The sequence below is a fragment of the Drosophila simulans genome, chromosome X (genome assembly GCF_016746395.2).
Source record: "Drosophila simulans strain w501 chromosome X, Prin_Dsim_3.1, whole genome shotgun sequence".
NCBI classification, from domain to species: Eukaryota; Metazoa; Arthropoda; class Insecta; order Diptera; family Drosophilidae; genus Drosophila; species Drosophila simulans.
In genome coordinates this window covers 15321371-15349091 of record NC_052525.2, presented here as the reverse complement: position 1 = coordinate 15349091, position 27721 = coordinate 15321371, and the positions used below count along the sequence as shown (strand labels likewise).

The 27721-nt window shown below is 44.0% G+C and overlaps 4 protein-coding genes across 13 annotated transcripts; 1 reads left to right on the top strand and 3 right to left on the bottom strand.

Annotated features, from left to right (window-relative positions):
- Nucleotides 1-151: 151 nt before the first annotated feature.
- Nucleotides 152-11174, top strand: LOC6739840 (serine-rich adhesin for platelets). Of its 5 annotated transcripts, none has more exons than XM_039297333.2 (14): nucleotides 152-395; nucleotides 1576-3094; nucleotides 3163-4113; nucleotides 4179-4349; nucleotides 4410-4451; nucleotides 4510-4536; nucleotides 4944-5360; nucleotides 5426-7011; nucleotides 7074-7271; nucleotides 7338-7819; nucleotides 7890-8290; nucleotides 8368-8806; nucleotides 8872-8959; nucleotides 9083-11174. In XM_039297333.2, the coding sequence occupies exons 2-14, from the start codon at nucleotides 1625-1627 to the stop codon at nucleotides 10317-10319; spliced, it is 7509 nt and encodes a 2502-aa protein (XP_039153267.1). In that variant the 5' UTR covers nucleotides 152-395; nucleotides 1576-1624; the 3' UTR covers nucleotides 10320-11174. The 5 variants fall into 5 exon arrangements, with proteins under 5 accessions (XP_039153267.1, XP_039153266.1, XP_039153265.1 ...); XM_039297332.2 differs by having other exon boundaries at nucleotides 152-475; XM_039297331.2 differs by having other exon boundaries at nucleotides 152-500.
- Nucleotides 11175-11934: 760 nt separating this feature from the next.
- On the bottom strand, nucleotides 11935-17381 carry LOC6726081 (BTB/POZ domain-containing protein 7). 3 transcript variants are annotated; one of them, XM_016173972.3, is made up of 6 exons: nucleotides 17102-17381; nucleotides 16021-16183; nucleotides 15594-15705; nucleotides 14948-15534; nucleotides 12357-14870; nucleotides 11935-12296 (listed from the first exon to the last, which is right to left on the bottom strand). In XM_016173972.3, exons 4-6 carry the CDS (start codon nucleotides 15368-15370, stop codon nucleotides 12153-12155), a joined length of 3081 nt encoding a protein of 1026 aa, XP_016039500.1. In that variant the 5' UTR covers nucleotides 15371-15534; nucleotides 15594-15705; nucleotides 16021-16183; nucleotides 17102-17381; the 3' UTR covers nucleotides 11935-12152. The 3 variants fall into 3 exon arrangements, with proteins under 3 accessions (XP_016039500.1, XP_016039499.1, XP_039153276.1); XM_016173971.3 differs by having other exon boundaries at nucleotides 17137-17381; XM_039297342.2 differs by having other exon boundaries at nucleotides 17318-17361.
- A 529-nt stretch (nucleotides 17382-17910) lies between these two features.
- On the bottom strand, nucleotides 17911-19466 carry LOC27206399 (glyceraldehyde-3-phosphate dehydrogenase 2). The gene is made up of 2 exons (XM_016173970.2): nucleotides 19324-19466; nucleotides 17911-19249 (listed from the first exon to the last, which is right to left on the bottom strand). Exon 2 carries the CDS (start codon nucleotides 19229-19231, stop codon nucleotides 18233-18235), a length of 999 nt encoding a protein of 332 aa, XP_016039498.1. The 5' UTR covers nucleotides 19232-19249; nucleotides 19324-19466; the 3' UTR covers nucleotides 17911-18232.
- A 2950-nt stretch (nucleotides 19467-22416) lies between these two features.
- LOC27206398 (guanine nucleotide-binding protein subunit beta-1) lies at nucleotides 22417-27524 on the bottom strand. Of its 4 annotated transcripts, none has more exons than XM_039297352.2 (3): nucleotides 27366-27524; nucleotides 26125-26392; nucleotides 22417-26051 (listed from the first exon to the last, which is right to left on the bottom strand). In XM_039297352.2, the coding sequence occupies exon 3, from the start codon at nucleotides 25846-25848 to the stop codon at nucleotides 24826-24828; it is 1023 nt and encodes a 340-aa protein (XP_039153286.1). In that variant the 5' UTR covers nucleotides 25849-26051; nucleotides 26125-26392; nucleotides 27366-27524; the 3' UTR covers nucleotides 22417-24825. The 4 variants fall into 4 exon arrangements, with proteins under 4 accessions (XP_039153286.1, XP_039153288.1, XP_039153287.1 ...); XM_039297354.2 differs by having other exon boundaries at nucleotides 26131-26392; XM_039297353.2 differs by having other exon boundaries at nucleotides 26131-26239.
- Nucleotides 27525-27721: the final 197 nt, after the last annotated feature.

Here is a 27721-nt window from a genome sequence, read left to right as displayed (position 1 = left end):
AAACAAAAAAGCGGTTTTTTCTAATAATTGATTTTATCTTATTCCATTTGTTCCCAGTATTTTTTGAAACCAACTTTTCGCATCTTGTTATCGGTGTGAAACGCCCGAAATCGCGGCCACCAGTGGAGACTGGCCGCTGTTTCGATAGTTATCATAATGTTATCCCCTTGAAAATGATTTTCTGCAGCTATCGAAAATTTGGTCCGTCTCTGAGAGACTATGTTGGTTCTTTGTGGTTAACAAAATTTTCGGAAAATAATATTGGATTTTATGTAAAATATACATAATAGCCGTGATGACAGTTAGTTTGGTAGCGATGCATATAACGCGTTGATGCACAATCGATCGTTTTGGTCGTTCGTTGTGCGTTCGGTGTGTGTGGAAAATGTAAAAATGTACGAACAATCGCATACAGTTCACAAAAATTCGTCGTCGTCGTCGTCGTATTTGTATTTGTCGTTGTCGTATTTTGTATGTACGTATGTCGCAATTAGAAAAGTGTAAGTGTGAGCGAGATGACACTATTGTTTCTGTTTCTGCGCTGCTTCTGCAAATCTTTAAGAGAAAAGCCAACAAAAGTTCTGCGAAAGAGTAAAAATAAAAAGAAGCTGCTTCAAAATTTTCTCTTCTCATTAAAAAAAAAAAAAATTCTTTTATCGTAATTTTATTTGCAAAGGCAACGGTGTGAAACTCTGGTTAAATGGTTTGTGCACTCGCTAGCGGCAGACTTATAGACGGAACGAACACGGAGGCATAGAGAAAAAAAGGCCGAAAGAAAGAAGGAAAGCAAGAAAAAGCAACAGCAAAAGCAAAACCGAACTGGTGTATATAAATATACATACGTATACTCGTACGAATTTATATGTACGCATGCATGTACGTACATATATGTGCATACATATATTTCAAGAAGAAGAAGGAGAAGAAGCAGCAGAGGAGGAATACGAAGAAGAAGAAGAAGAGTATATGACGAATGATAAAGTGCTAGACAAAATAAATATGGACTATTTTCGGTGAATTCTCATATCGGCTTTATGTTATTTATTTTTTTTATTATATTTTACATCTGTTCTGATTTGTGTGCAATCCCGCTGACCCGAAAAAACAATAAGTGTTTGTTGTAAAAAAAAAGTGTGCAGAATTAAATATTATGTGTGTGTGTACAGAAAAAAGCGCAATAGGGAAGTTGACCACAAGGAAAAGAGCAAACGAAATGAAAACAACTTGTACAATTATTATTTTTAACCAAATTAGTGACTCTAATCAAATATGTTAACCGGTCGGAATGCGAAAAACCCCACAGTGGCCACCAAATAACAATATCACGTAAAAACAGTCGGCGCAGCATCGATTTTTTCAAAATACACGCGATTGAATCGGCCGTAGTAGCACCTTAAATCCAATATTTGTAAAGCTTTCGCCTTATCGATGGCATAGAAAACCCCTCCTTCCAAAGAAAAAAAAAGAAATAGAAAAGAAATATATAGATAAAAATCATAGCCGAATGCATTGGAAAAGGTTTGGTCCAGATAGCAATATACATAATAATGCTCATCGATAATTTGTATTCCCAAGGAAAAGGAACTGAAGTGTAATCCACTGGAAGCTTTACGTAGCAAAAGAAATGGACACATCAAATGCCAGCGCTAAATCAAAGACGTCTGCGTCGGGCAGCAGTAGTATTAATGGAATAGGATCCCAAATCAAGCATATATCATCGTCGCAGGACATTGGATCCTCCGTTCCCGCTGTCACAGTCCAGGATGAGAAGAGCGAGTCGCACTCCCACTCACATTCACACTCCAGCGCCAGCTCACAGTCGTCCCAGTCGCAATCGCAGTCACAGCCACAGTCCACAGTGCTCACGGTAGTGGGCCAGAGTATATCAAAGAGTTCGACCGGCGCCCTGGCGGTACTGCATCTTCCTCCGCCGACGGCGACCGCCTTAGTTCAAGCAAGTGCCAATATAGCCGATCTGGGCTCCATGCCGCGTGCTCGGCCATCGTTTGTATCGAACACCTCCTCGACGGCGGCGACGACGGCGACGTCGGCATCGGATGGCGGCAAACCAATGGCCGTGGCAGCGATTCCCCCGGCATCACCCGTCTCCATATCGGAGCCCACCTGTCCACCTGTTTCGGCGGTATCGATGGCTCCCAGTGCCTGTGACTTTGACTCCGACACGGAACTCTCGATTGTGGCAGCCGCAGCGGCCGTCTCTGCCTCAGCCGGCATAGATTCGCGATCCCCGACGTCTCCTCCGACGGCGGCGGCATCCACAATAATGCCACAGCTGAATTCCAGTGCGGGAGGAGGAGGAGTAGGAGGCGGAGGAGGCACTGCTAGCATAGCCGGTAGTCAGTCCGGCTTCGGAGCGGGATCAGGAGCAATGGCTGCTGGGAATACCAATGGCCACAGCACCACCTCCAGCAGCAGCACTCATCTGAGTCTGAATGCCAAGCAACAGCGCCAGCAGAAACGCCGGAGGGAACGTGCCCAGCGTTTGCAAGCGGAACGCGACAGTCGATGCAATGCCAGCTCGCTGAGTGGCACGTTCATAGCCGGATCCTCTGTGGGGGTCGGCAGTGCCATGAGTGCGGCCAACGGTGGCCAGGGAGGTGGAGTTGGCCTCGTCACGCCCAACAGCGGCGTCGGTGGCGGATCCTCGGCGGTTGCAATGGGCAACGGATCGGCGGCAGGACCCGGCAACAATGGGATGATCTATCACATCAACAGCGCTGGCAGCATGGGCGAGGATAGCAACAACTCAAATGGAAACTTCACCAGCAGCAGCAATGGCAGCAACAATCTGCTGCCGCCCACAGATAGTATTGCATCGTTACTCCTAAATCCACCACATTCCCCCGAGTGCAACTCGGGTCTGATGGCCACGCCTAGCGATAGCGAGGGTGAGTCGCTGGACGAGGATCTGCTCTCGACCTCGTCCTCGTCCACACTGCTCTTGCCGCGCGACAAGCCACCGCCTCGACCACCACCTCCGGTTCGAAGAAAGCTGCCACGATCTCCGGTGCTCGAGGAGGAAATCATCGATGGATTCGCTATACTGGAGTTTAAGACATACGAGGATCTTGAGGTAGGTTTCGTTGCCATTTAATTTCATCCATGCACGCAGCCCACTGTAATAATCTTTCTCCACAATAGTTTGCCATCAAATTGGGACAGAAGCGGAAGGAGAAGCGCCTATCCGCACTGGACGAGCTAACTTGTACCTACAGTATAGAGGAAATGAAAATTCCAAAGGTTATAGATACTGGTCAATCGCAGCCGTTGCGTGTCACCAGCCTGTCCACTTTGACTGTTAACAATAACAATCTGAAGGAGAACCCGCAGCCAAGCCTTCATCGTGATCGTGGCGGCAATGTCATTAGCAACAATAATAACAATAACAGCAGCAACAACAACAACAGCATGATCAACAGCAATGGCCCCAACGCGAACAGCAATAGCAGCAGTTTATCCAACGTGGTCTACCTGCTGCCATCTGTGAACATGGTCGGCAATGTTCTGGAGACGGAAGCCGAGCCCAGGGATCACTGGCGATCCGAATATGGGCAGCAGCAAGACCAATTGCAATCGGACAATAGCGCGAACAGTAAAAGTAATAATAACATTAGTGATGATAATCAAATTAACAATAGTAGCCACCAAATAAACCACACAACCAACAACCAATCGAGCAAGCAACAACAGCAGGCGGCGGACGGTGGTTGCAATGCGTCGAAAATGCAAGTGAACAACAGTGCTACTGTTAGTACTCGATTTTTGGAGAACGACAACGATTCACTGATGTTGGATATCAGCCTGCCATCGCTGGGCGTTGGTGGCGCCGTATCGCATAGTCATGACCACATTGACGTTGGTGTGATCCACGCCAGTTGTACTGGCAGCAGCAGCAGCGACACCAAAAAATCTCACAATTCCCCCGCCACGAGTAATAACACTATTGACCAATTGCACGTAACAAAACCGCTGCCCACGCACCAGCTCAATAATCTAATATCAAGTGATCTTAATGCCGCCGCGAATGCAAACGCAAACAGTAATCACCTGGGTGTCTGCAAACTGGGCTCGCAATCAGCACAGGTCGCAAAGGTGAGTCCTCATCAATTGTCCGATAAGATGATATTTACTAATAGTTATCTTTACTCCTTCCCCAGAAGTCGATGGGTTTGGAGAACATTGAAACCGTGACGACATCAGCGGCCTGCTGCTCCCTGGATATCCAGGAGCTGGCCAATGTTTCGGCGCAATCCTTTGGGGCCAGCAGCAGCAGCAGCAGCAGTAGCAGCATAAAGAAGGAAAACGAGCAAAGTGATCTTTTGAACGATGTAAGAATCCACTTCTACAACGCAGCATATTTTGTTAAAACGAAACTTCTGTTTATGCAGGCTTCAACCAATTGTAGCAGCAACAGCAAAGGAAATAATATCGTAAGTGTATACTGCAGCATTTTCAACGAATATGCATTCTAACATTCATTTCTTACAGTGTGATAATGTCAGCAATGATAAAAAGGTATGTCCTGCTTCTAATCGAATCTATAATATAGAAATCCTTAACATCGGTTGCACAACAATTGAACTAGGGACGCATGCATTATTGCATATCGCTTATTGCGCATTAAAACTCGTTAATAAGTATTCTTTTCATGTCCAGGAAGGACTACATATCCATTTCTTCAGGCGTCCCAATTATTTCTATCTCATTCTTTTTCACTGCAAAAGAAATAGCTGAAGCAAACAAGCATAGAATGCCTTTTAAAATATTCACAGAACGACCCAAAATGGGTTTATTTAATTTTTGCCCTAAATATAAAGGTTAGCTTAAAGTTAGAGTATGCATTTTGACTTTTATTTGTGCGTAAATCTACAATGACTCACTTTAATTGCTCGTTTAATGAAAATGACTTTTTTTACTTGCAGAATTCTGAACAAATATTTGATATTGACAACCCCCCAACGCCCATGAACATTTCAAATACTTCTTCGTGTTCGGATCGATCGTCTTCTCGCAAGTTATCCGACCTTCCACACCTGAAGAAAAAGAGTGCGGCGTGTGGAGATAGAGATAATGGCCCATATGCCGGAGTACCTTTTGCGCCAGCGATGGGCACAGTATCTCCGGACAGCGATCCAAGTAAAGCTTTAAACATTAAGAACGCATCGGAGAGCGCACCGGGCAAGGCGGTCCATGGCCATGCTGGTGCTCCGATTCCACCACCTGCGGCCAGCATGGGCGATCCTGGGAACAGAGAGCTGGGTGGTGTGCTGCAGAAATCCTCGCCCGACAAGCCGCTCTATCCCAGCTTGTGTGCTCCGCCATCGGTTTCGTCAGTGCAAGTAAGTTAAGATGCGGCATAGCCAACTTGAAGTGGCATCTAATCGTTGTGTTTATCCTTGAACAGTTTCCCAACGTTGGAATATCAGCTGGAAATGAGAAAATTGCATCAACAGTTGCGTCTGACATCGATCAAAAGATTATTTTCAACAGCAAGGCAACTGCTTCCGTTTCGAACGGCCTGTCGTCGGGGGTGCAACGGTCAATTGTTCCATTACTATCTGCGGCGCCATCGCCGGCTGCAGTTACTCTAAGCAGTCCGTTTAGCGCACACATCGCAGCTGCACCGAATGCTGCCGGATTATCAATACTAACTTCGGCATCGAGTGTGATTCTAGCCAACAGCAGTATAAAATCAAACGATAGCTTTACGCGCGGTAACACCAACAATGGCAGCAACAATGGCAGCTCCAATGGCCAGGGACAACTGTCGTCGGTGGGATTGTCGAGCACTTCAGAAATTGCGAAAAGTAATTCGGTACCAACGACGTCCTCGCCCCCCAATCCCATAGTCAATGGCTTCCTTAGTGTTTATCCGCCGCCTGCTACGATTGCAACGTCATCCGTAACTACAAGTGCGTTGCCACGCGTCTCGCCCAACGCAGCCAATAAATTAGTGCCACCGGTCTCCGCCACATCATCCATCTCGATAAACCCAAACTATGTTGGTATTTCTGGTGGAACGACGACAACTTCCGGCATGGGAAAGGTGGTCTTCGGCGCTGGCGGCAATGCCATTGTGGGCACAGGGTCTCCACTGCTTTTTCCTGGCGCACCGCCTGCACCCATTTCTCATGTGGCCACTGGCGTGCCGATGATCATCCAGGCCCCGCCATACCGAGCACCGTACACGAATTACCCTCTCTACACTCCATATAGCGGCCTTACGCACGGGTCGTACCTGCCTCCAGTATTGCCGGTTGCCACGCCCAACTTGTCCAACTTACCGCCCACACAGCACCGGAGCTCGGATAGTCGCAACAGTCGAGAGTCGCCAGCATCCTTGAAGTCAACGCCATCGAATATTGGATTAAGCGTATCCATGGCGCCGACCCTGCGATCCATCACGCCACTTAATAATAGCAGTGCAATTTCTAGCGGCGCATCGCAGCCCGTTGTGTCGGTGGTGCCTTCGGCGAACTCGGCTGCCCTTTCCATGAGCAATCCGCATATATCTCATTCCCATCATGTGCCTGTCTACGCTTCAGGTGCATTCTCCTCTGCGGCCGCTGGGACGAGCACCCCGAACTCTGGACTCTCGACACTGGCGGTTACCTCACTATCAACGTCGGCTGCTCCCCAACCGCACTCGCACTTCCCCCAGTCAACGCAGATGCTGCCGCAGAGCGGTAACTTTTCGTCAGTGTCCCATTTGCTGACCACGCACCCAATGTCATCGCAGAACCAGCCTATGGTTCGCTGCGGAAGTACACTATACTCATCAGCGTCTGCAGCTGCAACTGCGCCGCCATCGGCTGCTGCTGCTGCTGCCGTCTCCAACTTCACGCCATCGGTTCTCGCTGTGCAAAGTTTGACGACAGCGGTCACGTCGAGCTCGTCATCTCCATCAACATTATCATCATCTGTGATCCAGAAGGTTATTTCCCCCAAAGGAGAGAGTCCTTGCAATAAAGATCGGGATTCCAGCTACAGGTGAGCGATAGCCATCTACATTTATTGATGTGCAGTGTGAAAATAAATGCTTACGTTTGCAGTACAAATATCAGGTCACATGGTGCGTCAACAATGCTGCCTGGCGCATCCCAAGGCATTGGCCTGGGATCGTCGTTTTGTGGTATCGCGCCAAGTCAATATGGAGGTACAGGTACCCCAGTATTATCGTCAAGTTCTTCAATGCCGCCAGGACTGGGAAATCTCTCCTCGTACTCATCAAAGGCAGCACTGTGGTTGAAGTAATAATCAAATATTCATATCGCTATGCATCAAACTAACGTGACCTCCTTCTTGTTCTGCTGCAGCTCTCCTGCCAACGCAGTGGTGACGACATGTGCTCCCACAACGCCCATAGTATCGAGTGGCAGTGCCCGTCCGACGCCTCCGCTCTCCAACTGCACAAGCATGGGCATTGGCATGCTGAATGCGGCATCGACGGCGAGAAGTTCTTGCAATGCCATATCACCCCTATCCATACCTGCGACCGCTGGTATTCACGTGTCTGCTGCAAATCCCTCTTTTCAGTCGTCGTCATACTTCCCAGCACCTTTAGCGCCGCCACCATCCTCCCCATCGCCAGCTACTTCTTCCGCGGCCATCATCAGCTCCTCCGCTTCGCAATTCAATCCAGCTGTGTCGCACTCGATGAGCAGTATTGTGACGACGGCGGGAGCCACTACGACCACGGCTTCATCTGTAACGCAGCCAACGGCTGCGGCTATATCGAACCCAGTTACCAACACGCCGCATCCCTTTTCTGCAGAATCGCTTTTTCAGCCCAGTAAAAGTATGTTGTTTGCACACAATTCGCACTGAGCGGTGTGATCATTGAATGTATCATGTCATTGTTTTCGCAGATGATCAAGCTGATTTGCTGCGGCGCGAGCTAGATAGCCGATTTCTGGATAGATCTGGCTTGGCTGTTACCCCCACACCGCCATCATCAACATATTTACGAACTGATCTCCAGCATCAACAGCACGCACATCTACATCAGCATCCGCAGTTGCTTCCACCAGTATCGGCCTCATCAACTCCCCTAACTGCTGTGCAACCGAGCTCTGGACAAATTTTTCCCCCGCCACTATTTAAAGATATATCCAAAATCTCATCCGTCGATCCTCAGTTCTATCGCACTGGCATGGGATTGCCGCCGGGAGGCTACACTGGCTACACCTCAGCGGGCCTTTTGCACAGTGGCCTCGGTGGCCCGACGCCGTTCATGCCTCCCAACCACTTAACATCCTTTGCTCCAAAGGTAAGGTGTTGCTGCTTACCAACCACATATGAGCTTTTAAATATGTATACATTCTGCACACTCGTTTCACGCAACAGAAAACTGGTCGCTGGAATGCCATGCACGTTCGTATCGCGTGGGAAATCTACTACCACCAGAACAAGCAAAGCCCGGAGAAGCAGCCAGGCTTTCCAACGGCGTCATCGAACGCAGGATCGATCAATGCACCAATACCTCCTGGCAACATGATCAGCGGCGGTGGTGGTGGTATGGCCAGCGGCGCCAGCACGCCGGTCAACAATGTGGCAGCTATTCCGGCGGTCGGCGGTGGCGTGCTCGTGTCCAATGGTCCGCCCTCGGTGCTTGGCATGAAGACGACTCCCAATCTTGGCATGAGCTCGGCGCCACAGCATATTCTGCATCGAGCGAGTGAAATGCCGCCATCAGCAGCATTTCCAGGCGGTCTGCCGGGTCGCTTAGCATTTGAAACTTCTCCCCTGGCGGCGAGTTTCATTGGAGCGCCTCCTAGTCATATTGGTGAGTGGAATAGTTTGTGGCTTTAACCCAATTTCGTCAAGTAAACCAAAATCATTTGTTAACAGGAACCGCAGTGTCTCCATTTGGACGCTATGTGACTCCGTTTGGATTCACAGGGCTAACGCATTTTGGTGGCCACTTGGACTCGTGGAGGTAAATAAATGAAATTTAATTAAATAAGTGGTTTATTTATGATTAAGTAAACAAGAGATCTCAAAAAGCATATTTAAGTTTTCGTTTTGCATTTCCAATAATATTAACTTCATTTTCTTTTAGAACAAATGCCATGCAACGGAGTGTCGCTTATCATCCCTCCTCCGCGGCGGCGTCACCCAACTGGCCGGTGAAGTCGGATCCTGGTCTGGACAATGCACGCCGCGAGGCGGAGGAACGCGAACGGGAGCTGCGGGATCGTGAGCAGCGGGAGCGGGACCGTCAGCGACGCGAACGCGAGGAGCGGGAAAGGAAGGAGAAGGAGGAGAAACTGAAACGCGAGCAACAGGAACGGGAGCGGGAACGAGAACGGGATCGAAAGGAGCGGGAACGCGAACGCAGGGAAATCGAGCGGCGGGAAATGGAGCGCGAGCGGATGTTGCAACAGCAGCGAATCAACGAGAGCAACAAGCAGGCTGCAGTCCAAGCTGCGGCTGCTGCGACGGCGCCCGTTCGTGACCGTTCGCCACATCGAAACGTGGGCGAGCTTAACACGGAGATTCGAATCAAGGAGGAGCATCCGCGCACAAAGGAGGAGCAGGACGTAATGCTTTTGCGAGCTTCAGCGGCGGCAGTCGGCGTTGGTGATCCCCGCTACCATTCCTCCTCGCTGGCCGCCGCACAGGCGAGTGCAGCTGCAGCAGCGGCACACCATCATCATGCCAACTTCATGGCGGCCAGTCGACACGGCTTGCCACCGCCACCCTCGCACCTCACGCGCACCATGATGCCGCCCACTCTGAGTGTCGGTGGGCCCATCACGCACTTCGGTGCACCGGCGCCTCCCGGCTGGGGAATAGATCCGTATCGCGATCCCTATCCCATTCTTCGCTACAATCCCATCATGGAGGCTGCCCTGCGACACGAGGCCGAGGAAAGGCAGAAGGCGATAAATATCTATGCAGCGCAATCTGCAGCCCATTTGCGCAGCAAGGAGCCAAGTCCTATTCCGCCTTCGGTTGGCTCTCTGGGCCCTCCGCCGCCACATCATCGCCTGCAGATTGTGTCCAGTGTGGCGCAATCGGGGGTACAGCAGCCCGGTCCGCCCAGTCAGCAGCAACAGCAGCAGATGTCCAGTGGCGGCGGTATGGTAAAGAACTCAGGAGGGCCACCGGCACCAGGAAGCATTCCAGTCCAGCACATGATTAGCGTCGATTCGATGGGCCAGCAGTCTGTTAGCGCCAAGAAGGAGTCGGACCACACGATGGGCATTGTGTCGAATGCTGGTGTTGGGCTAAGTTCAGTACCTGGCGGTGTAATCGGAATATCCCCCGTGTCATCGGTGGCGCCCAGTCGATGATAGGCAAGTCGTTACTAAACACCATTGGCCAAGCGAATAAGACAAAGGAATTTTCAAAATTTCGATCATCTCCACCAAAAAATGTCATTACTGTCATGAGGAAAGCCCATGAATGAAAGTCCCATCCTAATTACCTCCTCCCAGCATCATTTTGAGCCTGAGAGAACACCAATAAATGAAGCGCAACGCTTTTGTAAACTACATAAAAATTCTTGAACAGATGAAACTGAGATTACGATGAAGATGAAGATGAAGATTACGATACAGATGAAGATGCAGATTACGATACAGATGAAGATTACGATGCAGATGTAGATGCAGATGCAGATGTTTGTGGCAAACAAAAATCAAATTAAAAGAGGTTAAGACTTCCTTATACTTCAGACCTAGCATTCAACCTAAGCACTGAGTCCCCACATTGGCAAAATACTTTCCTCGATCTTAATATGGTCGCGCGTTGAAACGTCACATAAGTAATACGAACTTTACTTATTTTTAATAAATACAAATTACAAGCATAAATGTAACTTTAGGTTCGCGTATTTAGTTTAAGTCTATTTGTATTATTTGTATAATATTAATATAAGCTTAAGAAAAACAGCCAAGAGACATGTTGAGCAAGAAACTAATTATAATTTGATTGTACATATACACATATACAAAGAACTCTCATAGTTATATATGACATCAACATGCAGCCTATGGAATCCAAACTATCATGCACATGATACATAACTCTATGTATATCAGTGACAGCTTCATTCCCTTTGTGCATTACGTGTTTAAGGACTAATTATCATATATGCAATTTATGTAAAAATTGATAAAACTAAAAATAGAATCATTACAAAGAAACGACGCATGTCTTTTCATTCAATTCGAATCCTTTTGGGGTCCTTGGTACCTTATCCTAACTTCTCAGTTTTCCATATGGAGGAAGTTTCTTCGTGGATTCGGAATGAAGCACGTCTTAGTTCAGCACATCAAAATCGTGTGTTAATGGGTAGTACGTGATTGTAATCCATAAGAAATTTTGGTCTGGGAATGCAAACGTACTTGGTATCGCACGTTGGAGACACCCATGTGTACCATCTTTTGGGTTACTAACCATATTGCAGCTATAAAGAGGTCATCTTTTAAGCTGGCGACAAATCAATAATGTCAGCAGGACCATCAATATGGACAAGTAGAAGTTTGATGATGGACATGTTGTCATATTACTTTTGATACAAACATGATGCAAACAAAAAAACTACAAAGCTATATAATCTTGCTTAATTCTTCAGCTGACCAGTGCCAGCTTCGAGAAAACCTTTAAAAAATAATACATATTTTCTCAACTATTTGCCTCTCGCTCATTTTCAGAACTGGGAAACCATTTTCCACGTTCTGCAGCAGTGGAAAATCAGAAGAGGATTTCCAATCCAATCGGATATGAAATTAAACTTACCTCTTCTTTTCAGTGTTGTGCAAAACCAAAAACTTGCAAAATCCCCTATTCTAAAAACCTTCAGTGATTTTCCAATTAGAATCGATTGTTTGGATTCTTAGTAGAAATTCAAGAGTATACATTTAGGATTCCAATTAGAATCTTGAATAACGACAACAGCGAAAATTCCAATTTATAAGAACATTTTGGAGGAAAATTGTATATTTTCATCTTAGTCCAACTTATAATTTATATTGATAGATCATCGGAAAGGGGTATCATTTTGACATTTATTTAGTAGTTTGTTTTATTTATCTAGATTTTTAGTTTTAATTGTATCGGATTTTGTTTATTCAGAAAGGCATGCTAAAATAATGCCCGTGATCGGGTGCCACTCGAAATCTCTATAAAAACCTTGGTGGTCCAGAATTGTATGTCCCGGAATGTTGTGGATGTGATGTTGGCGATGGTTGTCCTTGCCGCAGGATTTCAAATGGCGAATTCGAACGCTGCATAAAGTGGTGATAGTTGTTTGTTGGCAGTTGATGCTTTAAAGTAATCCAATTTAGAATTCGAATTTTATTTGAATGCAAAGAGTAGTTACTAACCTGTATATTTCGTAGAGTCATTGAACCGACAGCACTTCCGATTATATGAGGACTCGGACCATCGCCTAAATCTAGCTGCAAGCTCTCGGACATGTCGTTATTGCTGCTCACTGCGCGCCCGCCAATGTTGCCGGCGCATCCAGCTCCATTATTTGTCAAGTGGAGCTGGCCCAGCGAGGCGGTGGCCATCGCCACATCCGGCATCATTTCGGACAGATGGCTATTGGCCGTGTCCAGGCCGCAGGCACCGCCCTCGGCGCCCATGTCCAATCCCAGGCCATTGCCATGCGGGAACCGAAAGTCGCCCTCGGTGATGAGGGCGGGTAGGTCGTTGCGCTGATGCACCGACGAGGACAGTCGCGAGTAGCTGCACTGCAGCGTCGGGCCAGAGCTGGACCCAAACGCATTGGCCACTCCGATCAGGCCATTCGAATGGTGGCGTGGGAAGGTGAGATTTCGACTGTAGCACGGGTGAGCGGCGTCGGTGCCGCAAGACGCCACGGATGAGCCCATGGGCGATAAGAACGACGATGCAACGGTGGTGTGTCGCGACACTGAGCATGTGGCCGCCGGCGAGGGTGGCGGACTTTGATCCTCATCCTCCAGCAGCGAGTCATCTTTCTGCGAGGTCGATGCACTTGTCTCCTCGGCGTGGCTCTCATTCCTGCCCGGATTGGTTTGCAGGGCAATTTCCAGAAGGTCGGACACCTCGTCGGGCAGATTGAATTCCCTAACAACGCGCAGCCGTATCTGCCGATCGATCTCACTCTTCGAGGAGAGCGGCAGCAGCAATGCCCGCTGGCACATGGGCGATTGGCGCAGCTTGTGCTCCCGCTTGCGCATGGCCAGCAGCGTTTGGTTGTCCGGTGGTGGAATAACAGCGGCGCCTACTAATATATCAACATTCCCGTCCGTACTACGATTTTCTACTGTGCTAAGATCACTATTCGCCTTTGAATTCATATGCGAGACCATGTACAGCGTATCGGGAATATCGGGAGGATGCCGACACCGGCGCATTCGCATTAGCTCAACCTGATGGTGTGACGATGACATGCGATCCTCCAAGAGCGCCTTCACCTCCTCGAAATAGGGCATGAACAGGCGTGGCCTCACGTACAGGCCCTGATTTTTGCCGCCGCGAATCCAGGCATTGATACGTAAATTCTCCCGATCGTCGCCGATCATATGCGAAGGTGGTGTGCTGACGAGACCACGGCGGATCGCCTGGCAAAGGACCTCGCAGTGAGGCGGCAGGACGTGATCCATGCGCACCAGTGGCAACAGTTCCGAGAGTATCTCGCGTAATTCTATATCACTCAGGTCGCGTTTCTTGACACCCTTGCGCGCCACCGAGTGGGCTGTGTGGGACAGCAAGTTGGGCTCCCGATCCTCCATGCGGCGAATCAGCTCCTGCTCGCCCCATTTGAGAACGGCCTGCAGTACCTCCAGCTCGGATGCTTGTAGAAAGTTACTATGCAGAATGTGTATTAACTGAGATTTATCGAGTTGGTGCAACACCGGCGAGGAGCTAACAGCTGCGAATTCCTCGCGTAAATACTGACAAGCTTGGCGAAAGACCCAGGCGGAGCCATGCGGCTGGCAGCCCCACTTGAGGACCGTGGGTAGCGTTTCAATGGACAGCCATTCGAGAATCAAATCCTCACAGCCCTGTGCCAATATATCCAGCTCCAGAAATCGACCGATCTGATATAGCTCCATGGCCTCCTCCAGAGTCGTTGGCCGCACCCGGCCGGTATTGGTCAGCGCGTGCACTTCGCCAAGCGAACCGGCCGAGGTGCCGGAACCAACGCCACGCAAAATCAATGACAAGTCCACCGAGTCCAGGTAGATGGCCTGCAGCAATACTCGTGCATATCTTTTTGGTATAACAGTTTCGTCCAATACGATGCGCGTGGGCACGTGCAACGAGCGCTCCACATACTCGTCCATGTTGCGTGTCCGGCGCGCAATTAGATTGCGAAAGAATGGCGATCGCGCGCTCAATATCGCTTTATGGCAAGGTAGTTCGATCTTCGGCCGGAAGCCGTACTCCGAGGTTCCCGAGTCTTGTCGTAGATAGTCGTTGCTGCCATCTGCCGTGAAGACGAGTGCTGCATCAGCATAATCACCTGTTTCCAGCAGATAGCGCAGATCGTGCTCCAGTGGATTCGGTGTACCGAAATCCTTGCCCAATTGCCGCAATAGAGTGATGTCAATGTTAGGATCATGGGGGCAAAGATCACCAGTGTATAGGTAGCGCAATAGCGACGAGAAGAGTTGTACATCAATGGGGGATGTGGGTAGTTCGAGACATATGCGCGCACCGAAACCAGGACATCCTGCCAGCAGGTCCCGAAAATATACACAGCGTGCCGACAATATTGCACGATGGACTGAGAATATCGTTCCACGAAAGACCAGATCACAATCGGTGCACAAGTTCTTCTCATAGATGGCAGCCAGGTCCTGTTTAAACGTTGCCGCCGGCGGTCGTGCCAGTTCAGCTTGCACCTGGAAAATGGGAATTGAACGGAAGGGAAGTGATTAACATGGGCGTACGCATTGTGTTCGATTTTCGTTTTGCTAACCGACAAATCCCTCAGAGCCGACAATGCCTCGAACTCCTCGCACAGAGCTGCCAGTTCCACGGGAGCCCAATCGGACACAAAGTCGCGCAGGACGCGAGCGTGATCACAGGCTTTCGAGGAGCGCCGTCGGCGTATAAACTTGCGCTTGAGTGTCGCAAAGCCGGTGGCACGCTTCCTTCGCTGATCCCGATGGTAGTGGGCGCCACTGATGACAATGCCCGGAGCTGCACCTGCATTCCCACTGGGGCCACAACTACTGCTGCTTCCGAAAGCACCCGAGCATCCACCGCCGCCTCCTGGAATCTCTCCCATGCCCGGGGGCATGGCCGATAGGTTCCCGTTCGAGTTGCTGGCATTGCTATTGGCTCCGCTGCCCGACGAGGCCACCGTGGGATAGCTGCTGCTCGACGTGTTGGCTCCCATTTTGAGTGTAGTGTGCCAGGTTCAGATGCCAAATACTAAACTGTCTGCGGTACTTGGTGTAGGTGCTTCTATGCAGGACATGCACTGTGGGTAATATCTTTAAATTTCATGCTTCTAATGCCTGTATATACGGTTTGTAGCAGCGCGTTAATAACAACCTGGTTCTGAAAAAAACAATTTATAAGATACATCATAGCAACTATCCAACTTATTTGTTAGTTACCTTTTTGTGCAAGGATTCTTTCAGCATTTTATAAATTCAGCTTTTGGGAACTCCTTGAACCCTTAACAAAAAAGTATTTTCTCGTGAACATGATGACACCAGACAGGTCTATCTGAAATTAAGATAAAAACAAATACGTAATTTATTTTTAAGGAAAAGAGAAAACAATATGGTTGCTATCTTTCTTTCTAGCTAAAAAAAACAATAGGTTTCCTATAAACATCAATGTTAATCTTGTTGCTGCTAACATTTTAATGTTATGTTATCAAAAAACAAAAGTTAACAGTTGTTTCAAGTTGTGACCACGCCTTTTCCGCCCCCTCAAATGTAAAAAAAGTCGCAGGACATGCATTTTTAATGTTTTTGGAAAAAGTTTCTTGTTAATTTCGGTTATTCCCATACTTTATTTAAATAATTCAGTACAAACCTGTGCTATTGCATTCAGTCTTCGAGATCCAATTGTTTACTGTTTTTGATAAGAAGCCAACCGATTGGCCAGCTTAAAATCCTAGAGCCCCCAAAAGTTATTCATGTTTGCAGGAAAGTTTAGCCTTGAAAAATTTGTTTGGAGCCTAAATAATGTTGTTTATCTGGAAGATATTGTTTTAAAAGAAATAAATTAGCACACACATGCACGCATACATGGTAACATATCGACAAAATAAACAACGAAAAGTGCGACCGTTATATTATGTACATACATAGATTTTTGAGTAGGTGCTACATTGACCCACATATGTATGTATATATTTGAAACTAAATGGGACATTCCCACTTAGAAAAATAAGAAAATCAAATTTTAAAGCTGTTGCAGCAAATAAATTTGCATTGGAAACGAATTTGTTAAACAAAAGTAGTAATATTATGAATCTTTTAACAAACGTCCTCTGTTACACTTTTAAAACCATTAAAAGCAAGCACTTTACATTCTAATATTTCGTTTCTCTCAAATCCTCATAATACATACACACATATATACACTCTTATGTACACACGAAGTTGCCAATACGACAGTGCCATATGTACATACATATGTATAAACAGTTCACATCTGCAGCCAAATACACATTCTTACAAGAGTTTTTCCAGCACCTTTAACCGTTGTTTAAATTGGACTATATTTTCCAAAACTCATTCATGAACAACATTGAAATGTTAAAATTACATACACAAAAATAGATGAGCATATGTATAGAGAAACGCACTGTTGCACATGTGCAACTGAACATCTATTAAAATTTCTATACATGTGTACATTTCGCATTAAAAAACATTAAAAGTTGCGGTATAATGTTAACAAAGATATTCGAAATGTTTAGCCACCGTTTATAAATATTAATTATTAAAGCGTCCGCACATATATCTCCAACATACATACATATGTATATACCAATATGTATACAGATTTGTGTTCACTCTGCACATACGTAAGATGTGAACTCGAGATGATTTTAGACGATGCACTTATGTTTCATTATATTTCGTTGGGGAAAATGTGTACCACCTACACTGCACAATCGTTAAATTCGCTCGGAAAACATACTCTTTGTTCGCCTCGTCAGTTTTACACAAGTTATGGCGTTTTCACTCGGTAACTTTCATTTACATTCAGCAAAAACCAAAAGTCTTAAACTCTTATGCTGGTTAGTGTTCGTTTGTTGCTACTGCATGTTGAATAATTCACATTTTATTTTAGGGTTTCATCAATTGATTATTTTATTTACATGCCAGTATTAAAATGTTCAGAAAATTAGTGTGCCCGTGTGAGAAAATTAATCGAAAAGGCAGTTTAGCAAGCGATTAAATATCGATAACGTTATAATGGTGAAGTGCTGTTGAAATGATGCAGTCAACCAAAATATTTTATGAGTAGCCAAGTATGCAAATATAAATCGGCAGAGAAACATTATTTTACCAGACATGTATCCAAAAAGCCAGGCTTACACAAACAATATGCCACCGTTAGTCTCTCCACATATCGATAACTTCTGTTTATACATTGCTTCAACTGAAGGCACCCCTGGGTTTAAGGTCGCTCTTATCGATGCCCGATTTTCTCCGATAACAATACCATCGAATCCAGCTCCTTTAAAATTATTTTAAAACTTTAACAGTTATGTAATCATTCAAAAACCAATTTAAAAAAATATATTGACACATTTTTGTCGTATATATATATAAATGTATATATATTTATATATAGTTGTTAAATATAACTTCCAAAAAAAGTAACAGAAAAAAAAACAATTTAAAGTAATACTCAAACTATTTTAGGTATTTTAACGGTATATAGCAAATATAAAGGCAAAAACAAATATTTAAATGCTTATGAGTCGGCATTTTTACAACTACACACAGAGTGAAACTTTATTCAACAACAGTAAACATATTTATGTGTATAATGAATGTATTATATTAATAATTTTCCAATGTGGCTGGTAATTGAAGAGCGAAAACAGAAGCATTTCAGAGCATAGCGCATATGTATGTAGGTGATGCTCCACCGGGGAGCTATATATATATAAGTTATGTGATGCCATTTTCCGGCCGTTTCTGAAGTGTCGCACCCCATTCTACCGCGCCCTAATCTTTAACTTTTACGTAGAGTGTGGGTGGATGGTGTTCTTGGTGTTCCACATTTAATCCTTGCTCTGCATGTACTTGATCAGGTCGATGACGCGGTTGGAGTATCCAAACTCGTTGTCGTACCAAGAGATCAGCTTCACGAACTTGTCGTTCAGCGAAATGCCAGCCTTGGCATCGAACACCGACGAGTGGGTGTCGCTGAGGAAATCGGTGGACACGACCTCCTCATCGGTGTATCCCAGGATTCCCTTCAGGGGTCCGTTGGCGGCCTCCTGAACCTTGGCCTTAATTTCATCATAGGACGCACCCTTGCCCAAGCGCACGGTCAAATCGACCACGGAAACGTTGGGAGTGGGCACACGGAATGCCATTCCGGTGAGCTTACCATTGAGGGCGGGGATAACCTTGCCCACGGCCTTGGCAGCTCCGGTGGAAGCTGGAATGATGTTCTGGGCAGCGCCACGTCCATCACGCCACAACTTGCCGGAAGGTCCATCGACGGTCTTCTGGGTAGCAGTGGTGGCATGAACGGTGGTCATCAGACCCTCGACGATCTCGAAGTTGTCGTTGATCACCTTGGCCAGAGGAGCCAGGCAGTTGGTGGTGCACGATGCGTTGGAGACCACCTTCATGTCGGGCTTGTAGGCATCCAAGTTGACGCCGCAAACGAACATGGGAGCATCGGCGGATGGGGCCGAGATGATAACCTTCTTGGCACCGCCCTTCAAGTGAGTGGATGCCTTGTCGATGGTGGTGAACACGCCAGTGGACTCCACGATGTATTCGGCACCAGCGCTGGCCCAGTTGATGTTGGCCGGGTCGCGTTCGCTGAAAACGGTGATCTTCTGGCCGTTGACCACCAGAAAACCGCCCTCGGCGGCAACGGTGCCCTTAAAACGTCCGTGGGTCGAATCGAACTTGAACAGGTAGACCATGTAGTTCACATCGATGAAGGGATCGTTGACGGCCACAACGTTGGCGCCCTTATCGATGGCGGCGCGCAGAACCAAGCGGCCGATGCGACCAAATCCATTGATACCAATCTTCGACATGGTTAACTCTTTGTTTATCTGGAAAGTAATGTATGTATATGTAAAGCAGTTAGTACTTGGAAAGTTTTCCGCTGAATTGAGGGAAACACTACCTATCGGCTTGCTTGCAAGGAATCGACTGTGATGGCTGAGAAATTTTGAGCGCTTTCTATGGGCGAAAACTCGGGCGAAAAAATTTTCAAAGTCAGATGAAGGACGTGCATGTCAAGCTGGAGAGCAGCTACCGCAATAAAAAGAGCTTTTGCTCTCAGTAACGTGAAAGCTCAATGCTACCCAATAGACTTTCAGCCACTAACATTATCTGAATACAATAAGTAGATATATACATAAGATAAACCTAACTTTAAAAACTTGTGATCTTAGAGAGTTAAAGTGACCTATAAAGTATATGGATTTGTAAATTTATGTGGACAAGTGTTTGTTGGGATATGTTTTATGGCCATTTCACCTGCTCAATTTTGTTGACGGAAGTTGAGCTTTCTTGAGAGCTTAGTTGCCGGCAATTTCATACGTGCATACATAGACACACCAATACATACACATATATGAGCACTTCTTGATGAACATCAATTGGTTATATTGTACATAAATACGTACATATGTAAATACAAATGGAAAAATCCTTATACGTACATCCCTACATAAATATATATTCATCAATTTCATTAATATTAAAATTTAGGGGTCATATTCTCAATTAAAGTTTAGCCGGTACGTGCCATTAACCAGTACAAATACATATATGTAAAAATATACGTATACATGTATATATATTCCATGCATAACTACAATATTACATGAAATAATTGTCTATGTAATTAAATTATCCGTTTTGATGATTTCATTTAAACAATTGAGCTGTTGTCATCCCATTGTTAAAATGAAAAACACCTGACAGCTCAACTAGGCATCCAAATTTCATGAATTTTGAACGCGAATGGTAATAAATTGTGTTAGTCACAAAATTCCATGTACCTCTAACAAGAAAATTGTATAACTTTATGATGAAATCTAAGTGAATGTGACCTTTCGAATCACGCAGAATTTATTTAAGTTTTTTATTATACATATATAAACATGTATATACGTATCTTCTTTTAATCAGCAGATCCCGTTTATATAAATATTAAAACATATGTATATGAAGCATACATAATCAAAATCAATTAATTTGGGAGCATTTTATTCATTCAATTATTTTTACTAAAAAAAAGTATCTACAAATTAATCATTTCTCCTTCCCCAAACTGAGTAATCGATATTGTAATCATTTGGCATTCTTTTTATTCGGTTGGTTTCATTATACTTTCCATTCAACCGAAAACAAAGCACAGCTGTTTGCTAAGCGATAACAGGGAGCCTATCGTTATCGATAAGAGAATAGTAAATGCAATAGGAATTTTGATATATGTCTATCGATTTGTGTTCAGTGCAACCCTCAAATATGGACAGAACAGTGAAAATTCAAATAAATGCGCCAATATTAAAATGTTCAAATATGCAATTGGACAAGAACTCAACATTTCTGTTGCCTTATCTTTTACATTTCATAAATAATTTCTCACAATAAGCATCACATATTTCAGTGCGTCATGTTTATTTATTTATTTGGGCTGGGCAAATAAGTTCGTTCCTTTTCAGTGAGTCATTGGTTTTACTGATAAGCAACCATTTCACTTATTTTTAAACCTTTCATCCTTATATTGCTGAAACGATAAATGTATTTCAGCTTGATGCTAAATTATTGATGCAAAGTCAAAAACAATGCTTACATCTTACCATAAAGATCCATTGGAAGATGAATTCCAGATTTATACATTACCGAAAAAAAGGAACCGATTAGAAGAGTATCCCTGGAAGTGAATAAAACACATGGCAATGTTGTGGATGTCTTACTGACCTTCGAGTTTGTGGGGTTTTTGACTTTTATGCCAGCATCCCAGGATGACTTCCTAACCTAGAAACCCCATTACATATAGAAGCTTCTTGACGTCACAAGCTGAAGTAGGCTATCTATTTCTCTAAATAAAGAAGAATAACTCCCCCTCCCATGCGTACTATATCAGAAGATATATCTCTAGGATCTGGTCAAAGATATAATATAATTGTGACTGCAAGCATTGATTGGTTGGAAATGAACTAAAATGAATACGGATTGTTTGCATATCAGGCTCCTTTTCATATAAAAGATATCATATTAGTACCACATTAGGCAATAGTTTCGTTATGGATCCCCGAACTGCAAGCTAATTGCGACTACAATGTGGCAGGTTAAAGTTGATAGAAAATGAGCGGGTGGTTTGATTGAAAAAAAATTTAATTTGATTGCATATAAATGTATGACTATTAGCATGCCAGTTTTATTAACCCGTTAATCCTGACAGACCAAACTCTTAATTAATGTTTTCGGCATGTACATATGTGCACACGTACATTAAATGATATATGTATGTAGCATTTGCTTAACACAATTTTCTTTATTATTTATTCTAGATATAACGCTGAGTTGACGGCTATGACACAAATTATAAATTAATGTTAGTAATCTTCAGTTTTTTCATTTAAATATGTATGTTTGTATGTATGTTTATTACATGACCATGTTTTATTTTATTTAAATTTTCAATTTCTTTTTCTTGACAGCATATTCTGTTTCCACTTTTGTTTTCATCTCAATTATTGTTAATAACTAATTACAAATAAATCATTTCATTGAATTTGCCGATTTGTCGTCGGCAAATGAAACAGTAATTAAATTACAATACATATATGCGCATATATATGATCGCGTGGCATATACATATATATATAAACATAACGTATACGTAATTAAATTTACACGGAAACACACATACATAGAGAAGGGTTCTGATATTAACATACTTGAGGGATGCGCGTTCTAATAACAAAGTACTCTTAACGAAAAAAAAATGATTAAAAAAGAAATAACACGTTACTTTGTTCCGTTTTGGGCTGTGATAGAAAAATAGTTTAATTAAACTTACTGCTGGAGTACAAAATTCCTGACAATTCGTAAAGTGCGTTCGTAATTATGTATGTATTTTGTATTATGCATTATGTATTATTAACCTTAGATGGACTTACTTTGGCGCATTTTTAATAATCGCAAAATAGAGCGGTTGATCAACACGTTAATTGCTCCTTGTTTAAGTTAAACAATAGGATTATCGTATTCGTATTATATTTTATTATTTAAATGTTACAAAGGTTTCTTTTCATAATTTATTCATAGTTTTGAAACAGCATTAGTTTTGAAATGGCCGTCCAGAATGTCCAGAATGTACTAAAATTAAGTAAGTCCATCTATGGCGAAAAAGCAGAGCCCAAATAACTGCAGCTGTTGTAAGCTTACCAATAGTAGTTACACATATACATAGGAATATATTCGGTTCAATATAATCAATCAAGCATCGAAAGTCGGTAGAAATACACAATAATTCTTTCCATTTGAAATGTTTTCATTTCGATATTTTGATTCGACTGGGTTTCTGGTTTTCTGGATTCTGGATTCGGTTTGGATTTGGTTTTTGTTTGCGGTTTAGGTTTAGATTTAGATTTAGGCTAATTCTCGTTGCTTGAAAAACTATTCACTTTAAATCACAATTTACCATTTACCTATCGGACCAAGATACTATAACGTTAAAGAATACTTCAAGAAGGTCAATAAACCAATCAGTTTATTACAGTTTTCAATGAATTTTGGTATTGCTAGGATCAGATTTCTTCAGATCTTTGATTTCAGAATGCTGGAATCGGTATTGGTATATCGGTATCGGTATGGGTATCCGCGAATTTCCTATTACCACTTAAAATTAATTAAAAAGAACATAATAAAAATAGATAAGAACTTGATGATTCAGTATATTCGTAAGACAGCAAGACAATATCAGTATTTTCACAATATAAGCTTTAGTTTTTTGTTTGCATACTACAATCGTTTTGCTTCGCTTCGTTTCGTTTCGTTTGCTGCATTTTCAAACCTCATATAAGCCATATATGTAAAACCTCATAGGAATTTAGGATAAGAATAAAATGAACAAAAATTCAACAGTATGCAATTAGAGTAAGAGTAGTGAGGTGAGGTGAGTTGAGTTGAGGTGAATGCTCAAATTATTTCCATGATGCTTTAATGCTTTAATGCCCTTACTGCCGCAATTCTATGAATGTATTTGTTAAGATTTTGTTAAACATTTATAAATGTATTATAAGATTTAAAGGTGTTTTTCAATTTATTGTTATAGCTTATATGGCCATCATATTATATATAAATAGTTTTCCACTTTTTCACTAATGCATAGTTTACATATATGTTATTTAAATCATTCTTATTTTTGTTTGTATATAAATTAGGGACTTAAACATAATAAGACAAAAATTTGTTATAGTGTTTTCTTTACTTTTTTTTGTTTTGTTTTGTTTTCATTACTTGATTTATAAAGTTTATTACGCAATTTTTGTTTTTGTTTCTTGTTTGGTTTCCTCCATCGTCATCTTCTCTTCTTTCTCTTTTTTGTTTTGCTTTACGTTTAGGTTTGCCGTGATTCATTTTTTATTTTTTTTTTAAATGCTTTAACTTTATTTGACTTCTCCACCATCCCACCTTGCATCAGGATCATCCACATCCACACATTCTGAAGTTTTATGTATTATACGCAAAAGAATATGTATTTACTTGTTGACATACATGATTACAATGATACCATCTTCTTTTTCTTTTACAAAGTGCAAACGACTGACTCACTGACTGACTGACTGGCTGGCCAGCACCACTCCTGCGGCTCCTGGGACTCGGATGCGGGCTCCGATGCGGGATCAGGACCAGGATCGGGATGCCAGGAGTCCAGGGGCTGGCAGCCTTGTGCTCCCAGCTGCACGCACTCACCGCTGAAATGCGATTTGAACTAAGTTTAATTTACGTACGCTTTAAACTGTAGCTGTAACCGGAATTCTGACTAAACAACTGACTCTGACTCTTCTGACTATCAGCGGGCCGATCGTGTTACTCCATCAATTTCTTTATCGTTTTGGTTTTTTCTTGATCGCTTGTTCTTGGTTTTTCATTTTTTCTTTTCTCAATTTTCCATTTACACTAATAATATTCTTGTATGCGTGTGTATGTCTATTTGTATGTTGCTGCGTATGTCTGCGGTTTTTTTTTCGGTTTTTTGTTGTTTTTTTTTTGGTTTTATTTTGTTTTTTTGTATAATTTTAGTTAATAAGTATATAGCAATATAAATAATGTTGTATATAAAGTTCTTTGTTGTTGTGGTCTACGTTCTAGTCAACTAGCTGCGCCCACATATTCAAAACGTCCGGCACTCATTTAATATTTACCACAGAGGCGGTAACACCGAATCATATACATTAGATCACAATGTAGATGATGGGTGAAACACTATCCGCAGACTGCGCAACCGTTGACCTGACACCCCACCCCACCCTTTAATGCATTTTGAAGTTCTTTTTCTTTTTCCTCTTTTTTTGTTGTTCTTTGTTTGTTTGGTTTTCTCTGTTTTTTGTTTTGTTTTGTTTCTGTTTCTGCTTATGCTGCTGTTTCTGTTTCTGTTTTGTTTTTAGTTCCATACACGCAAGAAGGAGTCCCACGATCCTGTTGCCACCGCCATGCCGTTCTCGGTGACGCCCAAACAGGATACACGGTTGTCGTGGCCAGCGAGTATGCCAGACCGTTCTGCCTTCATCGTGTCCCATACATTGCAGTTGAAATCATCGTAGCCCGCTAATAACAGACGTCCGCTCTTCGAGAATGCCACCGATGTGATGCCGCATATGATGTTGTCGTGCGAATACATGGCCAACTCCTGATCGGCACGGATATCGAACAATCGACAGGTAGCGTCGTCCGAACCGGTGGCGAATGCCTGCCCATTCGGGAAAAATGTGACCGCATTGATATCGGATTCGTGGCCGGGGAAGGTTTGTTTACAGACACCCTCCCGGATGTCCCATAGCTTGGCGGACGCATCGCAGGCGCCGGATACGAACGTTTTGCATTGGGGCGCCAGTGAGAGGGCCATCACATCGCCGGTGTGGCCCAAAAACGAGGTTACCTGCAGTCCCGTCTCGATATCCCACAATCCGCACGACATATCACCGGAGCTGGTCACGATCTGATTGTCGTCCAGGAAGCGGCAGCACGATAGATAGCCACCATGGCCGGGCAGCTCACGGGACACCCGGACGTTGCCCTCGCGCGTCTTTAGGTTGTAAATTGAACACATGTTGTCGAGGCCACCGCAGGCCACATAGCTACCGGATGGGGCGTACGCACAGGTCATCACCCACGAGGATCGCAGTGGAATGGCATGGACTTTGTTCGTGGTATGCGAGTCCCAAACGATCAGTTTGCCGTCCTGTGAGGCTGATACGAGATTCCTTGAATCGTTGCCCCAATGCATGGCGTAGATTTTCGCCAAATGGCCGCGTAATGTACGACGGGTGCGCATCTGTATGCGGCCGATGGGTTCCAGCGAGGTGGCCGCTTGCAACAGTGATGTGTCGCAGGCCGCCTTCCGGGCATCCCGAATGGCGTTCTTTAGGGACTCGGCTTCCTGCCTGAGACTGTCTAGTTCATTCATCTTGTGATCGTTGAAGACAGCGGCGTCCTTATGGGATGATTTGGTTGAGGATTCGGTTACGAATTCGGATTCGGATACGGATACGTATTCGTATACGGAATCGGATGCGGGACTCGGCTAGCCGGCTTTCCAGATAGATCCTTCTTTGTGCGGTCGGTCGGTCGGTCGTCCAAGTCGATTCGATTCGCTCTCGTTAGATGGTGCTATACATATGGGGAAGTAGTAGATGGAGGCGTTCATTAACCTAGTTATATGGTCAGTTGTGGGTGTACTTACGCTTACTTTTTTTAAGCTGGCCAGTAGCTTAGTCGGATAATGAGCCTTGGATGATCACGCTTGCATACGGCGTTTATTTTGTGCACTCTAGTATGGATAAATCATGAACTTTGTTCTGCAAGAGTTGGTTTTTTGCTTTTAGTTGGTTTGCTTTTCTTTTTATGTTTAATCGTATAGTACTATTCACGCATTATGTTCTCGGTACGGTGTGCATTTATTTTTTACTTTAGTTCATAGTCGTCGTCCTGTGTTTGCTCTGCCAATTGAACTATTTGGTTTTTCTATTATTTCATTTTCATTACTTTTTGATTGGTATGTGCGATTGGTGTATTTCAGACCTCTGCAGAAAGTTCTTGGTTTGTTAAATACACATAAACTACGTTAGTGGGAGGGGAGAGAGAGGTTCCTATAGTTTTTTCGCTTTTCCGTCCCGTCTGATTTGTAATTAGGATGTTGGGCGTTTTGTTTAATACAGAATGTTATCTCGCGGATGGGATGGTATACTAAAAAAAAAAGAAAACCGAATTGGATGCATAAAAAGCGATCTGGTGCGAAGGGCAAGATAAAATGCGAATTTTTCGACGCGATTTATGCTTTTTATGTGCTGGATTTTGAATTCCGTTCTTCCAATGGATGGGTAGGATATATGGGATATATTCCTTTTGCTTTTTTTGTACACCAAAATTGCAATTTTTGCACCACCACCGCGGCGCAAGTGGCCCTTTCGATTGGAGCAAGGAGCACGACTAGTGGATGCGAGCCGTGCGCAATTGAAAGCGCGGCAGCGAAAGCAGGTCAGAAGTTCCCGAAAGCGGGCGGTGAGACAAAAACAGTCGCGGCAATCGGTTGTCTCATTCGCACGCGCAGCAACCGCGTAAGCGTACACATGACAAAGAGCAGGAGGGAAATAGATAAAAAAAAAAATAATCAATTTTAAACGTTGAACATTTTTCGTTGGGAAGGCACTGGCACAGGCACAAAATATATAGAGCTCATTTCATTTGATTTTCCATGCCGACTGGCAATAGTTTAGAAAAAAAAACCAACCAAATCTGTGCAATAGTCATACATATATGTAGGCGCAAAACTATCGAGACTGCATTTTCATCACTCGTCGTTCAGCGAGTATGAAAAATTTTTTTTCCTTTTAGCACATACACACACATTACCATAGATCAGTAATTTTTCTTTCAATTTTCATTCACTGGACAGTTTGTTGCTGACGACAATACGTTACTTACACGCAGTGTTAACTTTTTATACGCAAAACAAATTCCCGTCTTCAACTACACAAATAACTGAAAATTTTGTTAACGAAGCCACCAATCTGTAACTTTTCATTTGCACTCTACAATTGGCAGCCAACACCTAGAAACAAATTAAGGGTGCAAGGAAGCAGTATCGATGTATGCGGTTATCGATAGCATGGATACATATTCGGCAACCAGGCTGTTCACACTGCGGGCGGAGAGAGCCGGCAAATGTACCAACTTGTCTTTATTTATTCAAAGCTTATATGTCAAAAGACGTTATATTTTGAAAGTATATTTTATTTTAATTAGGCAAGGTGTTACTTCTTCCTTTTGACCCGAGGGTG